Source organism: Drosophila persimilis, unplaced genomic scaffold, assembly GCF_003286085.1.
Source record: "Drosophila persimilis strain 14011-0111.01,24,50 unplaced genomic scaffold, DperRS2 tig00000124-arrow-pilon, whole genome shotgun sequence".
Classification (NCBI taxonomy): Eukaryota; Metazoa; Arthropoda; class Insecta; order Diptera; family Drosophilidae; genus Drosophila; species Drosophila persimilis.
The window spans coordinates 13,590,690-13,609,345 of NW_020825294.1; the positions used below are offsets into that span (position 1 = coordinate 13,590,690).

The 18,656-nt window shown below is 40.5% G+C and overlaps 1 protein-coding gene across 1 annotated transcript; it reads right to left on the minus strand.

The window, feature by feature from the left end:
- Window positions 1-292: 292 nt before the first annotated feature.
- Window positions 293-4,455, minus strand: LOC6603526 (protein gustavus). The gene is made up of 3 exons (XM_002028470.2): window positions 4,389-4,455; window positions 3,151-4,040; window positions 293-809 (listed from the first exon to the last, which is right to left on the minus strand). The coding sequence occupies exons 1-3, from the start codon at window positions 4,406-4,408 to the stop codon at window positions 670-672; spliced, it is 1,050 nt and encodes a 349-aa protein (XP_002028506.1). The 5' UTR covers window positions 4,409-4,455; the 3' UTR covers window positions 293-669.
- Between the last annotated feature and the right edge of the window lie 14,201 nt (window positions 4,456-18,656).

Consider the following 18,656-nt stretch of genomic DNA (forward strand, 5'->3'; position numbering starts at 1 on the left):
AATTCGTCTTAGGGAAGTTCTGGCTAGAATGTTCAAGAATATTTGTATTTGTTCGGTTCTGCATATTTATTATTTGCTATGCATATTTTGTTAGCCAAAATTTGATAGCATTCAGGAGAATTATTTCTCCTGCATTCTTTATAAATTATTGCACCTATAAAATTTGTTTGTTTTGTAAATATGAATCTAATCTTCCGTAATAAATGAAATGGAGACAGTTTGAGCATGACCAATGACATATAAAATATACACAAAATATACGCGGTCAAAAGTAGCTCATTAAAAATAAAAATATACTTAAAATTGGTATATTTGCGTGTAATGTATTTTACAAATATATTTTATATAAATACCGCGGGGAGTACACTTAATTTTTTTATTTTTAGGAATATAAGTATTAAATGAAGAACGTACGTTTCCTCAATTTATTGCAAAATGAGATGTCGTTTTCTATAAATACGGTTAATTGCATGCGACTTAATATACAATAAACCTTTTAAACCTAAATTCAAGTATTAATATATTTTATATCTTTTACGTTTTCTGGTAGAAGACAGAAAAACTAACATTGATCTAAGACTATTATAAACTAACTTAATTGGTTTTTTTACTGCTTTCATCACATGCAGCAAAAATTAAAATTGGTACACTTTTTACTTATCAAAAATATTATCTACGGTTTTTATACAATAAATAAGTTTTCATCGACAGTGGAAGTTGAAGTTGTTGTATACGTTCTTCCAAGTTTGCGCGTCCAATTTTTTGTCGAATAGTCCTTCGGCAAAGATCCATTAGGGGCAAGGGTTCAGCTTAAATAAAAAAATAATTTATTTTTATTATTTAGAAACCCGTTCTTAATACCAAAAGTATTCACTTTCTTACGCAACTACAAAAATACCCTCGATGGCCCGCGATTTACCAAGAATTAATGTGCAAAAACTATGACTCCAATGTGTGCTTATTAGTAGCTACAGCTACTTCTAATATTTACACGGATAACAGTATCAAAAGCAAGAGCATTTACACCCCTTACTGAGTTAGTGTATAGTTAGTGCTTTTTTGACTTCTGTTTTTTTTTCTCCATTCTCACCACGACACCAGCCGTTTTTTCTCCTTCCCCTCCGCCAGAGCACACTACGCACGCTACACGCGTGTGTGATAGAGTCAAGCACTGCAATTTAATTTGTTCCTTCTGGTTACCATAATGATCTAGTCCTGGTTCGGCGTTTTGATAGAGATGGTCAGTTTCTACGATTCTACGTTTTCGGGTTTCTTGTACCTTAAAAATTATTGATGTCACAGATTTTTGGGCTTTGTGAGTCGAAAAATTTTGAATCATGTTCAGTGTGATATCTCAAAATTTTTTTGCTCTAGCTTTAAGTCTCTGAGAATTATTGCGCGTCAAACGAGACGGATGGACAGATGGACAGACAGAAAAAAGTGCCCAATATGTGGTTTCCCATCATACCCAAACAAATTGAACTTAGTTTCGTCTGACTACAATACATTTTTCCATTTTTGACATGAACTATGCGGCCTTATTGCAGTACGGCAACTGATCATTTTTAAGATCTTCCGATTAAAGAAAGGGGCTTATTTATCTTCGAACAAAAACGTTGTAGAACTTCTCCGATACTGCGCGCGTTTTACCGTATTTATGTGGTTTATCGTCGAAAACACTGTTTTTTTTTTAATTTCTATATTTTTTTTGTAGGCTTAAAAACTATTTTTTTGGTACATGAAGATTTTTTTCTTATTTTTTTTGTTATATTTTGATATATTACTAAATACACCAACCTTCAATAAAAACTATAAAACTTAAAAAAATATTCACTGGAGAAAAGGTTCTTGTCTTTATCCCTTGACAAATTGAGATTTGTACGCCATAAGAGCACGAAAATAATGGTCGACAGTTTCGGGGTGTCCGAAAACAAAACCTCACATTTACGGACACAGAGAGGAGACAGAACAGGCCCGATAAAATCTGTTTTTGCTCAACTCGCTCAAGCAAAGACCGACTTTTACACTTATCTTTTGTTAATGTTGTTCACTGAGCGAAATGTTCTGCGTATTTATGCGTGCTTGTGAGTGTGTTGCTTATAGGAACGATCACTTGCCCATGTGAATGAAAAACGTTCCTATTAACTATTGTTATGGGGCGTAATGCAGTTGAATTTCATCGTTATCATCACGTCTTTTCCATCATCTCTCATCAATTTGCAGAAAATTTGCAAAATATATAAAATATATTGGGCGTTTGATCAAAAGTATCCCTTTGAGTTGTTTTTTGGGGGACACGATCGTGTGGCATGTGTTTCTCATAGTTTCTTCCAACGAGAAAACACGCGTCCAAAGTCGCGAGTTGGATTCGCTGGCGCACAATCATAGATTTCAACTTTGAAGTTATGTTGCATGTTTGTATGCTATGTTAAAGCTTATTAATTAATATACATATGCACCAATTAAAATTTAAAGGTTATAAAGAAAAATAAAAGAGATCTACATTTTGTTTTTTTTTTTTATTTTCGTGTCAATAAGCGGCATAGCGTCATATATCCGCCCAGTACATTTTGCCGGCGGAATTTTTTCGCTTTTTTTTTTTTTGAGAACTTATTTCGTTTGAAAGCGTCATATCTCCGCTCGGAGACACGGCGGAGTTATGTCGTTTCATATCGTCATATCTCCGCGCGGAGGTATGTCGCTTTAAAACGACATCATTTCGCGCGGAGATATGTCGTTTGTAGAACGGCGGAGATATGTCGCTACCCCTCAACAAGCGTCATGCGAAAATTTGTTTTGTGATGGAATAGATGATAATACTGCCAAAGTTGCGACTTTTTATATTTTTCTTGCATCTACATATACGATTTAGTGCTGGTAGTTGTACCAAACAATTTTTATGTATGCTAGTGCATATAGAAGCATAATTTGACCGATAGATAGGGTGGTATTAATTACATATAGGCAAATTGCTTAACAACCGAGCTACTATTTCGCACGGAAACACATATAATTTTACGATCGGACATAACTATATGGCCGTTGTTACAGATCAATAATTAATAATATTTAATTTGCAAGTGATTATAAATCAACCGAAAATCGAACCGAATTAAATGACATGCTACTATATATTTGAACTATACTTACGATCTAATCCGCCTATATAGCGCATAGTAATCTCGCAGTGTCCCCAAACCGCTGAAACAACTGGATACAGCTTTTTTCCTTTCAGCCCTCTAAACGCAATACCTAGATATTGCTGATCAACAATAAAACTCAAGGTTCCTTCATCCATATCTAAGGCTACTAAGAACTTGTCTGGAACCAAAAAAGCTTCGTCGTTTTTCAAAATGGCTGGATATGTGACACCAGCACAATTTTTTGAATCGTGGTACAATTTGTTTCTACCTAAGTCCCAGCCCCAGCTCTGTTCAGTAGATCCAACTAAACTTTGATATCCAACTGAGTGTAGGGGTGCGTCAGCAGTGGACACGCCAACAACTGCATGTGTTCCTCTTTGTCTTGTTGGCCAATAAATTTCCCAAATGTGCAATCCCTTTGTGAGGCCGACTTTTCCACGAATGCAATCTGTACTCTGGGCGACTGGATGCCTGTGAAACGTCAACTTGTCGTCTTCTTTCACAAATATGTTTAACGACCTGTCTTCCGAGTTCCAAGAATGTTTCAGTTGAAGCTCTCGAATCGCTGGTGGCATATCAAGCAAAATATCAATGCGCGCTGGTTTTAAAAAATCAGCTTGTAGCTCCCTTGGTATAATTGGTTTAAAAGTAGCCTGTGAATCATTACGACTAACTGTTTTAACTCCACCACTAATTTTTTGACCCATGTTCATGCCACGGCAGCTTCTTGATCTTCTTTGGTCGATTGCAACTTTGTAGGATAGTCGAAGACGCTCAAAATCCCTAGGTTCCAATCTGGACAATACAACTCTCGGAGATAATGTGGATAATGATGAAATACTTTGAGGGCGTCGCCTTTCACTGGACCTTATTGAAGGTGTCCGACCACCCTTATACCTGAAATTAATCAAAATAGTTATCATCTTCCATTAATTTGTTGTTTGACTTTTGATTTAATTCGTACATCTATACAGAAATATATTGGTTAACTATGTATTTACCTCCATTAATCGTAATATGTACATACATATATATGTTCGTGCATAAATGATTGCATATGCATATATGTACATACATACATACATATGTACATAACCATAAGACTATGAGCCTGAAAACAAACTTACAAAAGCGATGCAAGTAAAAATATGTATGTATAAGACTAAATATTTTATCAATACACACCACAAGACGTAACAATTGTTTCTACAGATTAGGTATCATCTGTGTGTACCTCATTTTTACCTTTTTTTTCCAAGTTCCATCTATAAATGAATGAATTTAAAGTCGAACAAAATGGCGTCGGCGACGATATACTAATTATTCAACACAATTAGTTGTTTATAGTACATTTCCATTATTTGAAAATGAATCAAATCACATAAACATAAATGTTCAAAAATAAAACACAGTACATATAAATAATTCAAGTCTTCATGTGATATTGTTTCAGTGAAAACGAAAAAAAATCAGCGATTCCTCAACATAAGACCATCGCCAACTACCACATGAGCTATCAAGGTTGAAAGAAAACAGGGTGTTCCCAGTAGAAGTCATAATATAATTCGAAAGGGTGGTTGCACGATACGATTGCCAAAACAGATTATTTGGAACAATGGAAGGAACATTTAACTTTGCAATTTACAACAAAAAATCAATTCAAAGTGTAATTTTTCATATAATTTTTTAATGATATTGATTTATTTACGATTAGGATGTCAAGCAGAGATATAACTTTTACGAACAGAAAAATACATCGACAATAAGACTATATTCCACTAATTATTATTTCGGAGTATTTATAGTTTCTTTGCTCCTGCGCTGCCGTATTCCATATTAGAGAATATGGATATAATAATTAACTAATGTAGTATTATTTTGGTTATCATATATGTACAAGTACATGTCCGATGTAAAATCAAATCTTGTTGAATTATTAAAAAAATTGATTTTTTACTATTTATAATTTGTATATAATTTTACTAAAAATACTGGGTAGAAGTTACCAGTTGAAACGTTTGGAAAAGAGAAACGTAAGTAACCAAGTAAGAGTAAGTATCCAGAACTCCAGATACAAATGTACATAATTCTGTAATCATCTGATTTCGGTAACTTATGCAACGGTCGCGATCTCCAGGACACCTTGATCCCTGATCAGTGATGGATTGCTTACGATATTTATGTTGGGTTGGCCGTCAGCCTTCGGGTGCTACAGGGGGATAAACGGATGTCCGGTCGGCTCGTCACAACTGTAGACTCGGAACGGGGCACGGGCGCCTCGGGTTCACGGCTTGCCCTGGATCCAAGGTGACTGTGCTCCGCGTCATAGGATACAGGTAGGCACGAGCGAACCGGCACCCGCCGTAACTGTGTCGGAAGTGCGACTATACTCTCCCCGAGAGGGCGGCTGGAAACAGGTCCTGGTACGGTCATGACTCTGCCAGGATGCTGGCTAATTGTAGTCGGGCGGAGGGAGAAGCCTCCTTCTCGAACCACAGGTACGTGGAAACCGTATTCTCTTTTTCACTACCGCGACCAGCTCAATTCCGGAACCTCAGGCGGACAAACTGGACTCGGTACTCAGACCACCTATGTCGTGTTCTTCCTGAGACTCCACCTGAGGAGGGGATTTAAAGGGAGGTCACGACTCATCTCGTTAAAACATTTACAGACGTCTACAATGAGGCGCTCGATAAATCCTGCCCCTCTGGCAAGTGCAGAGGCCGGAAGAAACCTGAATGGTGGAATCCCAAACTGAACTCCGAAAAGCCTCCCGGAGACTCTTCAATAAAGCTAAGGCTGAAAACGATGAGCAGAACTGGGCCGATTACAAGGCCAGTCTGTCAATTTACAATAAAGAACTGAGGAAAGCCAAACGCGCCTCATGGCGTAAGTTCTGTAGCGACATTGAGAATAACTCAGAAGCCTCGCGCTTGCGCAAAGTTCTCTCGAAGACTACACCCACTCTGGGCTACCTGAAGAATGCTGACCAATCATGGACAACGTCCAGCAATGAATCGCTAAATCTTCTCCTTAACACCCACTGGTTGTGCTAAATAGCCTGCCGTTAGGCACGATTTCTGAGGGTTTAATTAGACACTGGAATCAGACAGACCGACAGATCAAACTTGTGACCTCAATCGACTTTCAATTATAAGTGAGTTTATTCTAAAGCGGCGCCCTCTTCATGAGCGGCTGCTGCTTGCATAGGCTCCGTTCGCAACATGGTATAAGAGCGCACGACATTACAATTTAAGAGCGTGATTTCATACATGTCTCTTAGGTATTGTTGCGTGACCTTCCATCCATGGCCACAATTATTAGTTATTGATCTGAATTATGAAGTCTAGTGTAAGTTAGGCTAGGGCAAAGCGGGAGCGATAAAGCCAGGAAAGTAGCAGTTGGATTCAAAGATCCAAAAGAGGAATCAGAGGTATTTGTGCAGAAAATTGAAGGCTGAGCAAAAGACATTCAGATCTCTCTTTGAGGTGTCTTGTGCTGAAAACATTGCACATCGCCTTCAATTCTAGGCACAGACGTATAATATACATATAGTAGAGCTTGATTGCATGCATTTTATTAGTAATTGCATAAATATAACTAAAAACATAAATACATACATACATATCGACACAAACAGACATATGTGAACCGCTATTTGGACGCAACAGTTATATGTACATACATACATACATCTTTCGTTTACTGCAATCACTGTCGCCCCCCCCCCCCCCCCCCATTTTATTTTGTTCTACCTTTCTCGTCGTTAGAACCTCACAAAGTTTGTTCGTTCGTTCACCCAAGCCACGGCGTATAGAAAATATCCACACATACATACAAGCAGCAGCACCGGTGCATTATTTCGTTTTCGCTTCTCCACTGCTGCTTGCGTTGTATTTGTTGGGAGAATTTTCGTTGCCGCTCTTGAGCTTAACGGTGCGCCAAGTGACGCGCTACCCTGTATCTAACGGGTATATTGTTTTCGGCTGTTACTTGCCAAGTGACGCGCTACCCTGTATCTGACGGGTATATTGTTTTGGCTGTTACTTGCCAAGTGACGCGCTACCCTGTATCTAACGGGTATATTTTTTTCGGTTGTTACTTGCAACAACTCTTTCCCTTGATACCTCGTGCCTCGACATTCAATTAAAATTCGTTTTCGATTATCGTTCTCGTTCAAAAATTAAAAAAAAAAAAATAATAATAATAAATAAATAAATAGAAACACAACCATTATGGCAGAAAAAAGTAAACCCACTCTTGAAGACTTAAAGATTAAGCTCAAAAGTCGAGTAAAAAGCATTCGCCGCTTAGAGGATCGATTAGATCAAGGGTCGATTCCTTTGCAATTACCGGAATTACAATGTAGATTAGATTGTTTGAATGCTTCAATTGAAAAGGCTAACCATTTGCAGGAGCAAATCGAGGACAAAAGAGGTGATGATGCATATGCAGCCGAGTTGGAAGAGCTGATAATTGTCACCAAAGGAAAGATAATGTCGCTTATCGCCGCCTTTGATGCAGCAAGCGAGACGAAGCCAGTGTCTTCTTCAGCCCCAACTCATGCTAGACTTCCGAAATTGGCATTACCCAAATTTAGTGGTAAACACTCGGAATTCAAAAATTTCATTAGCCTTTTTGAAAGACTAGTCCATAGCGACAACAGCATACCGGTGATCGAAAAATTTAATCATTTGATTTCGTGCCTCTCTGATGAAGCATTAGGAACAATAAAGGCGTTCCAAGTCACCGAGGTAAATTATGAAAATGCCATGGCTGGCCTAAAAAGAGTATATGACAACGATTATTTGATTTTCACGAATAATATTTCCACATTGTTCAATCTGCCGAGAATGTCGCATCAATCTGCATCATCTCTAAGAACTCTAATCGATACTGTTTCGTCGATTTACGGATCGTTACTGTCGATCGGAGATGATACAAAAATTTCGAATGCAATGCTCATTCATCTCGTTTTAAACAGAGTCGACCCAGTGACGAAACAAAAGTGGGATGAACAGCTTACTTATGAGAAGTTGCCGCTTTGGTCCGACTTTGAGAAAGTCTTGAATCGTCGATACCAGCATCTGTCTGCTGAAGAATCGACCAAGCCAAGGCAAGACAAAGTCATGCCAAGCAAGCAACATAATCGCAGTTCATTTGCTTGTTCTTCCACTTCCACCAACAGTAGAACTCAGCAAACTTGTAGCTACTGCAATTCAGGAGACCATGTAGTGTCAAATTGCCCTTAATTTTCGCGTCTCTCGGTGATGCAAAGGTTTGAGTTTGCTAAGTCGGCATCCCTATGCATTAATTGTCTGCGAAAAGGCCACGCTGTTGTAAAATGCAAAGCCAATAAATGTCGAGTGTGCAGCCGCTCACATCATACATTATTGCATCGATACACAGTGTCGGCTAATAGTCTCGCGTTGCCACCACCCCAAGAGAGTCCTTCTCCTCCATCAAATCAGAATCAACTTTCCACGTCACATGTTTTGCATGCGACAGCGTTGGACAGGGTAATTCTGTCCAAGAGCGGTTCTAAGAGCGGTGAACACATTCTGGCCAGAGCTCTGCTCGACTCTGGATCACAAACAAATTTTATTACCGAGGACCTCGCTAATCGCTTACAGATCCGTAGAAAGGAGTCCTGTATTAACTTGCTTGGAATTGGTGAATCTAATTCTCAAGTAAAGGATAAAATACACACAGTGGTGAAGTCGCGAACAAATGGTAGTGAGTTCTCCTTTGATTTTTGGATCCTGAAATCAATTTCAGGTTATCACCCTGACCAGTCAGTGAATGTGACTGACTGGCGAATCCCAGAGAACCTACCTGGCAGACCCTTATTTCTACAAGCCACAAAGAATAGATATGTTAATTGGAGCAGAATCGTTCTTTGAATTATTAGCTGTTGGTCAAATTAAACAAGGTCCTGACTTTCCAACTCTTCAGAAAACCCTTCTTGGTTGGGTTGTGTCGGGAAAATAAGTTTCCAGGAATTCTGCTCCTCAAATTACAAACAGTTTGAGTTGCAGTAAGGAGTTGCTAGTATCCATCGATAGGACCTTGAAAAAGTTTTGGTCACTGGAAGAAATGCCATCTACCAAGAAAATTGCCACACCTGCGCACAAGCTATGTGAAGAACACTATCGTAAGACGACTCAGGTACTATCATCAGGTCGGTTCGAAGTAAGGCTCCCGTTTAAATCAGATCCAAATTGTTTAGGCAACTCCTTTGAGGTTGCGAAACGGCGGTTTTTGTCGCTTGAAAGACGATTGCATCGTGACCCTGAGTAGAAGAAAATGTACTTGGAATTCATGGAACAGTACTTCTCCTTAGGTCATATGTCTCCTACTCACAATACGATTCCTTCTACTCCACAATACGTAATCCCTCATCAGTGTGTTCTGAGGCCCCAAAGTACGTCTACCAAGCACCGAGTCGTGTTCGATGCTTCGTCCAAGACGTCCTCACAGGTGGCCTTAAATGACATTCTGATGGTGGGACCTACCATTCAAGAGGAATTATACTCGACACTGCTCCGTTTCCGTCTGCACAGGTTTGCCCTGACTGCTGATGTTAAAAAGATGTATCGCCAAGTGATGGTGAACGAAGCGGATCGGCAGTTTCACCTCATAGTGTGGAGGAGAGACCCTTCTGAATCCTTGAGATTATACAAGCTCAACACTGTAACCTATGGGACTGGACCAGCCCCATTCTTAGCTATCCGGTGTTTGAAAAGGTTGAGTGAGTCTGCGAAGCTGTCATTCCCTAGAGCTGCTAACGTTATTGGGTCCGACTTTTACGTCGATGACTTGTTGACTGGTGCTGCATGCGTAGAGGAGCTAAGGGCAATTAAGTCCGAAGTGTCTCAGGTTCTTCAGACCGCAGGGTTTGAGTTGACTAAGTGGTTTTCAAACTCACCCGAGATCACCGCATCTGAGAGCACAGCCAAACCCATAACAATCTCGGATTCAGAGTCGACAAAGGCGTTAGGAATCTCATGGTTACCTACTGACGATGCCTTTAAGTTCAAAATTGACAATTCAGTTATGGGTCTCCGAGCGACAAAACGGAACATACTATCGGTGACATCAAAGTTGTTTGACCCCCTTGGTTTATTAAGTCCTATCGTTATAAAAGGCAAGATCCTATTGCAGGAGCTTTGGCTTAACAAACTAGATTGGGATGAGTCGATCCCGCTGCATTTGGAAACAGCGTGGAATAAGTTGAAAAATACACTATCTCAATTGGAAGACATATCCATATCTCGGTTTGTGTATTCCGATCCGATGTCACCGGTTCAAATACATGCCTTTGCTGACGCCTCCATGAGAGCGTATGGAGCGTGCGTCTATATACGTAGCAGAACTGCAGAAGGTTTAAAAATATCATTGTTGACTTCGAAATCCAAAGTAGCGCCGCTCAAGACCAAAACGCTCCCAAGGCTTGATTTATGTGCCGCTCACCTTCTCGCAGATCTCTGTCACAGAATCAAGCCCCTATTAAACGTGCCCATTGAACGAGTCGTTTATTGGTCGGATTCAGAAGAAACTCTCCATTGGATCCGGTCTCATCCATCGTCGTTGTCGACTTTCGTTTCAAATAGAGTGGCTGAGATTCAAGAGTGGTCAGATGATGCTACGTGGCGGCATGTACCCACGAAACAGAACCCAGCAGATATTGTCTCAAGAGGTTGTGACGTCGACGAAATCGTTCAGTCAATTTGGTTCGAAGGACCATAATTTCTGAAAGAAGAAGAAGCAAACTGGCCCAAGAACGCTCATTTCGAACACTCCGATGATCTTCAGCTGGAAAAGAGGAAGACTGCGGTCGGGCTGACCGCGGCTGTGCGAAGTTCGGAGCTGTTAGATGTCATCGAGGGATTCTCGTCACACCTCAAACTGCTTAGAGTGTTCGTGTATGTGTTCCGCTTTATAAGAAAATGTAAAGACCCAAGCCTAAAATTCGAAAAAACTATCTCACCGACCGAATACAATGAAGCCTTTTATAAAATTGTCGAAATCGTCCAGCATCACGAGTATCAAGGAGAAATCGAAAAGATTAGGAAAGGATCTACAATTGGTCCTAGTCTTCAACGGTTGAACCCATTCATCCATGAAGACACAGGGACTTGGTGTAACTTTTCGTTGTTGCGAGTGGGGGGGGCGACTAGCCAAAGCTCCTATATCATACGATGCCAAGTTTTCTCTGCTTTTGACTAAGCGCTCGCAATTCGTGCGAAGCTATATTCGTCATCTGCACCATTCGAATTTTCATGTCGGCCCACGTGTGGGCGTGTGGATAGTGAACGCTCAGGAGGTCTGCCGTCAGACAGTTCGATCATGTATGCGCTGTTTTAAATGCAAGCCTCGATTGCTGACGCAACTCATGGGGAATTTACCGCAGATCGACTCCGTGCTCTCCGCCCATTTTCAATTTGCGGCGTTGATTTTTGTGGACCAGTGCACACGACATTGAAAATTCGCGGAAGGCCCCCATACAAGTCATACATTGCGCTTTTTGTTTGTTTTGCGTCCAAGGCGGTTCACCTAGAAATAGTTTCCGATCTAACCACTGATTGTTTTTTGTTGGCTTTTCAAAGGTTCGTCGGGCGCCGTGGATATCCCCAAGTCGTTCATTGCGACAACGGGACGAACTTCGTCGGAGCGAGCCGCCATCTCAGCGCTCTGCGGATCAGGCTCAAGGAGCAAGGAGACGCAATTCGCGACTTCGCGTCAAAGAACGGATGCGAATTTGCGTTCATACCGCCGCGAGCTCCTCACATGGGAGGGCTATGGGAGGCAGGTGTAAAAACTGCCAAGAGCCTACTCCTACGGGCGGTAGGCAGCGCGCTCCTAACCGCCGAAGAACTCGCCACAGTCCTCGTCGGCATCGAGGCCATAATGAACTCGAGGCCGCTGGGAGCCATCAGCCAAGATCCAAGCGACGGCGAGGCCCTAACACCCGGGCACCTGCTGACAGGCGGGTCGCTCATCGCCCCCCCAGCACTGCGGACTCCGGACCAGGAGAGTCTCAGTTGCTTGCGGCGATGGCGACTTGTCTCGTCAGTCAGGCAAGCGTTTTGGCCGCGATGGTCCCGCGAATATGTCCTGGGGCTGCAAATTCGGGGCAAATGGCACCAGCACCAACCGAACCTCGAGGAAGGAGACCTCGTCATCGTGGCCGAGGATAATCTGCCGCCTCAGGAGTGGTTCGTGGGGAGGGTCATCGCCACGCACGCAGGAGAGGACGGCATGGTCAGGGTCGTCGAAATAAGGACTAGCACTGGAGCGGTTTTTCGGCGGCCCATACACAAATTAGCGCCGCTCCCAATGTGTTGAAGCCGATGCAGGCGTTCAACGGGGTCGGTGTTGCGTGACCTTCCATCCATGGCCACAATTATTAGTTATTGATCTGAATTATGAAGTCTAGTGTAAGTTAGGCTAGGGCAAAGCGGGAGCGCAATAAAAGCTCGCTCTCTCGCTCTTGGCGAATTCGCCCCGCTTTGCCACCGTAGGATAGCTAGAGTAAGAGATTTGAATTGTGAAGAAAATATAGTTGTTCGCCAACCTTGAAATAGATCGAGCGTATCAAGTTTTTCGCCCCGCCAAATAAATAATTTAAATTACAGCCACCCAAAGTTTTCGGTAATTGATTAGAAAAACTCTTCTAATTTTTCAGGTATAATTATAGATATATATATTTGTAAAGGCAGGCAACTGATTTGCCTTAACACCCACTTTCCCGGCTGCGTTGAAAACAGACCACACTACATCGCGGCTCCTTCCGTTGCCTTAAGTGATATCATGAACCTGCTAAGCCAGGAGAACATTTCCTGGGCAATCAAAAGCTTCAAACGATACAAGTCTGCTGGGCCAGATGGCATCATCCCTGCCCAACTGATTCACGCTGGACAATAAGCCACTAATTGGCTCAAAAGGATATACAAAGGAATCTTCTCCCATGGATATGTATATCCCGGAAACCTGGCTTCATACCTAAGTTGTCTTCATTTCGATCACATCGATCATAGAAGCGTCAATTAACTGTAAGGAATACAACCTAGTAGGGAGGCTCTGCACTGATGGCTCAAAGTGAGACGCCCGCGTGGGAGGCGGAGTCTACTGTAGCGAGCTGAACATCAGTCATTGCTTCAGGCTCCTGGATTACTGTAATGTGTTCCAAGCGGAGGTTGTGGCCATCAAGGAGGCAATTTGTATCGTTTCCAAACTACTTCTAGACACGCACTTAGTGTACCTATGGCCAAATACCTAAAAAATGAACAAATTAATCACTAAACCTACCAACTTCAAAGGATTACCAGTGGTTATCAAAGGAATCGAATAAACAGATCCTGTCAATAAGATATTAGATGGTCTTAAAGATTTGGGCTTTGAAGTCAAAATGGAAATGAACTTAAATATAAATACAATTTCCCAACCAATGTTCTAGATAGAACTGTCTCCTGATAGTATGCCTATACGCGTTGCCTGCGGGGATCTCACTGAGCCTTACCCCGCAAATGAGGAGGACCCATCTGCAAAAAATGTAGCAACTGTGGGGGATCCAACAACCTGTGACCCGGACGGCCCTCAGCGGGGCGACGCATAGGCCAATATGGTCCTTAGTTATCCGGATGGGGGGTGTATGAACCGTCGCGGGAGTGTTAATGTGGATTTAAAAGTCCCCGAGAATCGAGGTGTTTTTGTACCATGAAGCGTCAAACGAAAATTGAAAAAGAATTTGTTCTTCATGCAACATCTTGGTATTGTATAGTCTTTGATTAAACCCTGCGGGCGCTATGTCACATTTAAAAGTGTCGCCCGTGGGCTATAAGACACTGGGCGTTATGACATGCACCCGTATCTAAACAGGTTACGAATCATGAACGTATAAATTTGAGCCCGAAACAAAACAGTAAACGATGGTATGGGGGTTTTCAAGTAAGCCAAATGGCACAAATGTTTTCGCAACTGGTCGGAAACTGGTCAGGAATATCAATTCAGAGTGATAAATAACCATATTTTTGTTGCCAGCTATAAAAAAATTTTTAGAATCATCTTGAAAATATTTTCAAAAACAATAAAACCAAATTCCTTTTTTGTTAATAGTTAGACCAGAAACTTAAATAGCAGCCTATTTGTATAGTCACTCAGAAAAAGATATGCCAATCAAAAAACAAGGTTAGAATGATTCACTGTAAGAAATTGATAATTCTTAGAAAAAGCATATCGGATTAGCTTGCAAACGAAGAAAAAACTGACAGTGATATAAATTCATTGTTCTTCGGTAGCAGAAGGATTGACTCAAAACAAGGCGATTTGATATTGATTTAAAAAAAGTTGTGGGGAGGAACATTTTAAAGGAAAACATGCTTCCCTTTATAATTTTCGTTAATAATCAGTATTCAATTTAGTCGAGGTTTAGATCATAAATATTCATTGTACTCGTAGCTTCAGTCATGCGACTGGACACAGAGATTTCTTTGTGAGAAACTATTCTATTTCCCCCTGTGGTAATTCAGAAAAGCGTTATGCACCAGTATCACTATCGGATCCATCAGCCCGCTGTAGAACAGAAACAGAGAGGACCAGATGTTTGCAACGCACAGGAGGAAACTCGATCCTATACAATTATATAATATACATATGTATATACATATGTATATGCAATCTTATGATTTATGTAACTCATACAATCACTTAATTTTGCGGTTTCAACTAAAACGATCCGTTTTCATTGTTACGTGCTCTAGTTTTCGCCACTTATTGTCATCGATATTTTTCATTTTCTCATGTTCGGTAAAGCGAACATTTTAGTGTGATAGGAGCGAAAAATTTAAGATACCAAAACGCAAAATGTCAGGGCAAAGAATTATAATTAGTTATAAAAAATGCACAAGCTAATTGCTGTGTCAAATAAATGTTAATGCAGCATTCGTTTTGTTGTTGTATAAAATGGACTTTGCTTTTCGTTTCAGTTAAATTTGAGCAAATTTTAACATCATTAATACTGTACGTAGGGTTTTTATGAAGAGTGCAAGAAATTAGGGGCTGCTGCAGTACCCTGGAAGTAACTTTGAGAGGTTTAGAAGACACTTTGAGACCTGGAAAAATGTAGCTCGAAATCTAGCTAATGGGATTGGACGGAAACTCCAAAAGGTCAGGTTTTTGTGCTAGTAAGTTTCTTTAAAAGCTTTTTATGATGCAAGAGGTAAGCTTGAATAAATCCATGCTGAGATGAAGATAAATATGTGGAAGTTATTTACGATATGTTGAAATGTTGAAATAATTTCTTGTGGCGACATTCTTTTACCAAAGACTAAACCAAAGACTGACAATATGGTCTTTATAAGATAGTGAGGACAAAGAAACGGTTTTTATAGCGGACAGGTGTTGTACGTACACACTTGATCATAATAATAGGTACACACATCTACGTAAACTTTAACATAACAAAAAGCAGTTGTATTCAATATTTGAAACTTAAAATTAGTTCTCAATTATACCAACAGTATTTGTTTTCAATAAAATAAACTTTATTATATTATAGGATAATGTTATAAAAGAAAATAGAGCAATTTGTACTTCAGAGTCAATGTCAGGCTGCTCAAAATGATAGGTACACTTCAAGTTTTGTTATGAAAAAAGTTTGTTAACTGATTATTATTATTTTTTTGTTGCGTAAATGGGATTTATAGTCAATATCCGATGTGTCCACCTTTATTTTTTGTCACCTTTATAATTATTTTTGGCGTACTTGTAATAAGCGTCTGGCAGGTGTCTCATACCACAATTTTTGGACGCCCTCGCATAATTTTTAATTATTTGAAAATGAAAAATTAGCTAATTTTGTTTCGTAAATCTCCCCACAAGTTTTCGATTGGATTTAAGTCGGAAAATTTAGGAAGCCACTTTAAAACGTCTATTGTTTGGTCCTCAAAAAAGTTGGTCAAAAGCTTAGATGTGTGCCTTGGGTCGTTATATTACTTAAATACCCAATGGAAACTCATGTTTTCTTCAGCATAAGGTAGCATAACTGTCTGCAATCTGGGTTTGTATTGCTCAGCGTCCATTCTGTTCGTTGTCAGGAAAAATGGACCTACGCCGTACCAGGATGAGCAGCCCCATATCTTTAACTGGCACCTCCATGTTTGAGAAATTTGTTTTTGAAACATGGATCAAAATTCTTTCGTTTAGGGCTTCCTACATTGTTTTCACATTCATTCCCTAATAAATTTATTTTAGTTTCGTCGCTCCAAAAAAGGCTTCTCCACTTTTTCTCTCCGGCGCATCCTGCGCAGTCTTTATGATCTTTAGCAAAAGTTTGCCCCATGGCTAGATTTTTTTGACGCGTAAGTGGGACCTTTCTTTCTATTCTGCTTGGAACGCTGGCTTGTTGTAGCCGTCTACGGATCGTTGGAGCACTAACTTCTAGTGCACTTTCTGATGCAATAGCCTTTGACGACTTAAATGGGTCCTTATTCCTCAAAGAAAAGTATGTAGTGGTCAAGTGTTATGGTTGTTGTCTGTGGCTTTCCGCGAGTTTCCTGACTAGGTTTTAATTTTTAAAGCATTGTAACAAAATTATGAGATCTTTTCATTAATTTGGCAATGGCCCGAAGAGATTGGCCTTCTTTTTTCAGACTAAGAGCCAATTGGGCTGTACAATAATACTTTCGGCCTATTCTTGTAAGAAAAAAATAATTATTTGTTTATATTTAGACTGTTGTTAAATGAAATGGATGTTTAATTGCCAAAAAGTCAAGAATTTCCAAATTATTCACTTGATATTCAAAATTTACTGACACTGTACCTATTATTTTGATCAGCCATAATGTGATGTCAACTCGCAATTTCGCTTAAAGCTCTGTTATTCGGCGGTATGTATATCGTTATATCAGAAGTCGGTGAAGGTGGATTTTTTTAAAAAGTGATGAATATAGAAAAGCCCGGAAGAATGCAAAACATTCGTTCGTTCTCTTTCGCAGATCAGGCGCGTTTTTGTTTGCGCTCCGCATATTTTCCCTTTGTTTTGCATAAACAGCCGGTGTTTTCATCAATAAACTTTAATTAACTCCCTAACCAGCCTAAAATCTTGAAATCTGATCTATTCCGCGAGTGCATGCCTTATGATTTGTGTTTAAACATTATTTATTTAACTTTTAATTTTTCGGCGTCGGCTTGTCGTGTTTCTGTTGTTGCCGTGAGTATGCATTACAGCTCTCGTCTCTCGTCTTGTTGCTTTTGTTGTTTGATCACTCTCTCGTTATCACCTCAACTTTAATAACTGTTCTTTCTCTCTCGCTCTCGTAACTTTCTGTTCAGTAGCTCTCTTTCTCTCATTAGCTGCTGCTGCACCTGTTCTCGTCTCCTCCTATTAGCGTTTGTCTGGCACACTGGTTGTGAGGCATGCCGGGCGGTTGAAACTGACATGGTCATATTTATGAGGCAGACGAGGAAGGGCCTTAAGGAGCTGACCGTTGAGTTTAAAAAGCCATGGAGTCTCAATTTGGCAGTCTTATTGAGTCTCCGAGGCGTAAAAGGGTCACTCCGCGGGATCTGCTGCCGAATTCATCGCTTTGGAGAACGTGCAGCCAAGTACATCTGCAGCGTCCATGTCCGTGGTGTCCGCAAGTTCGCTTGTTGTCCCGTCTATCCGAGTCCCACCAGTGATAAGAAGTTCCGGACCTCCGGATATTGCCACCACAGGAACTAGGCCTGTGGTGACTAAACCACTGGTGGGAGTCCCACCAAACGACATGTTTTTATTTCACGTCTGGCCCCTGACCTCACATCTAATGATGTAATTGCTTTTATTCAAAACAAAATAAAATCCGGGGGTTTAAACGTGGAGAAATTTAACTTCTCTTATGCCAAGGAGATATCTTCGTTTAAGAAAGGCATCTCCCTAAGTCAATTTGACACCATTTGCTCCGCCAAATTTTAGTAAAGTATCAGATAGTCAGAGGGTTACGTAGTAAACTCAGCATTCTTTTCCGGGATAGTGTTGCATTTGCTTCCCACGTTATTTTGTTTACTAAAACCTGGTTAAAGCCGGACATTCTTAGTTCCGAGGTTTTGGCAGGTCAGTACACAACTTTTAGAAAGGACCATTCGTCTCGACGTGCAGGAGGGATTCTGATTGCAGTGGACTCCAAATTCACCTTGGAACACTTTACAGTCCTAGTTTAACAGTAACTGGAATTCCTGTGTGTAAAACTAATTCTTCCCTCTTTTGCTATATTAATTACTCTCGTTTTTCTCTGGGCCATAAACAGTTTAACTGCTTCGTAAACAGTAAGCGTAGAACGTCCGCACACCCATCCTCGCTATCATTTTGTAATACGTCGGCAAATAATGATCAGGCAATTGCCGATCTTTTTGCCCAGTTTTTCTAAACCACCTATTCTGAGGAAAGCTACTCTGGTCATCCATATCCATACGGTTTATATAAGTCGTACGGCATTTTCAGTCCCTTGTTAAATGAACGTTCTCTACTTCATG

Excerpts from the sequence above, each read along its gene's own strand:
- LOC6603526 (XM_002028470.2), bottom strand. The coding sequence starts at position 4,408 with ATGGAACTTGGAAAAAAAAG. Across the intron at positions 4,041-4,388 it reads ATGGAACTTGGAAAAAAAAG|GTATAAGGGTGGTCGGACAC; the intron begins GTAAAAATGAGG and ends GATTAATTTCAG. Across the intron at positions 810-3,150 it reads CTATATAGGCGGATTAGATC|CTGAACCCTTGCCCCTAATG; the intron begins GTAAGTATAGTT and ends TTTTTATTTAAG.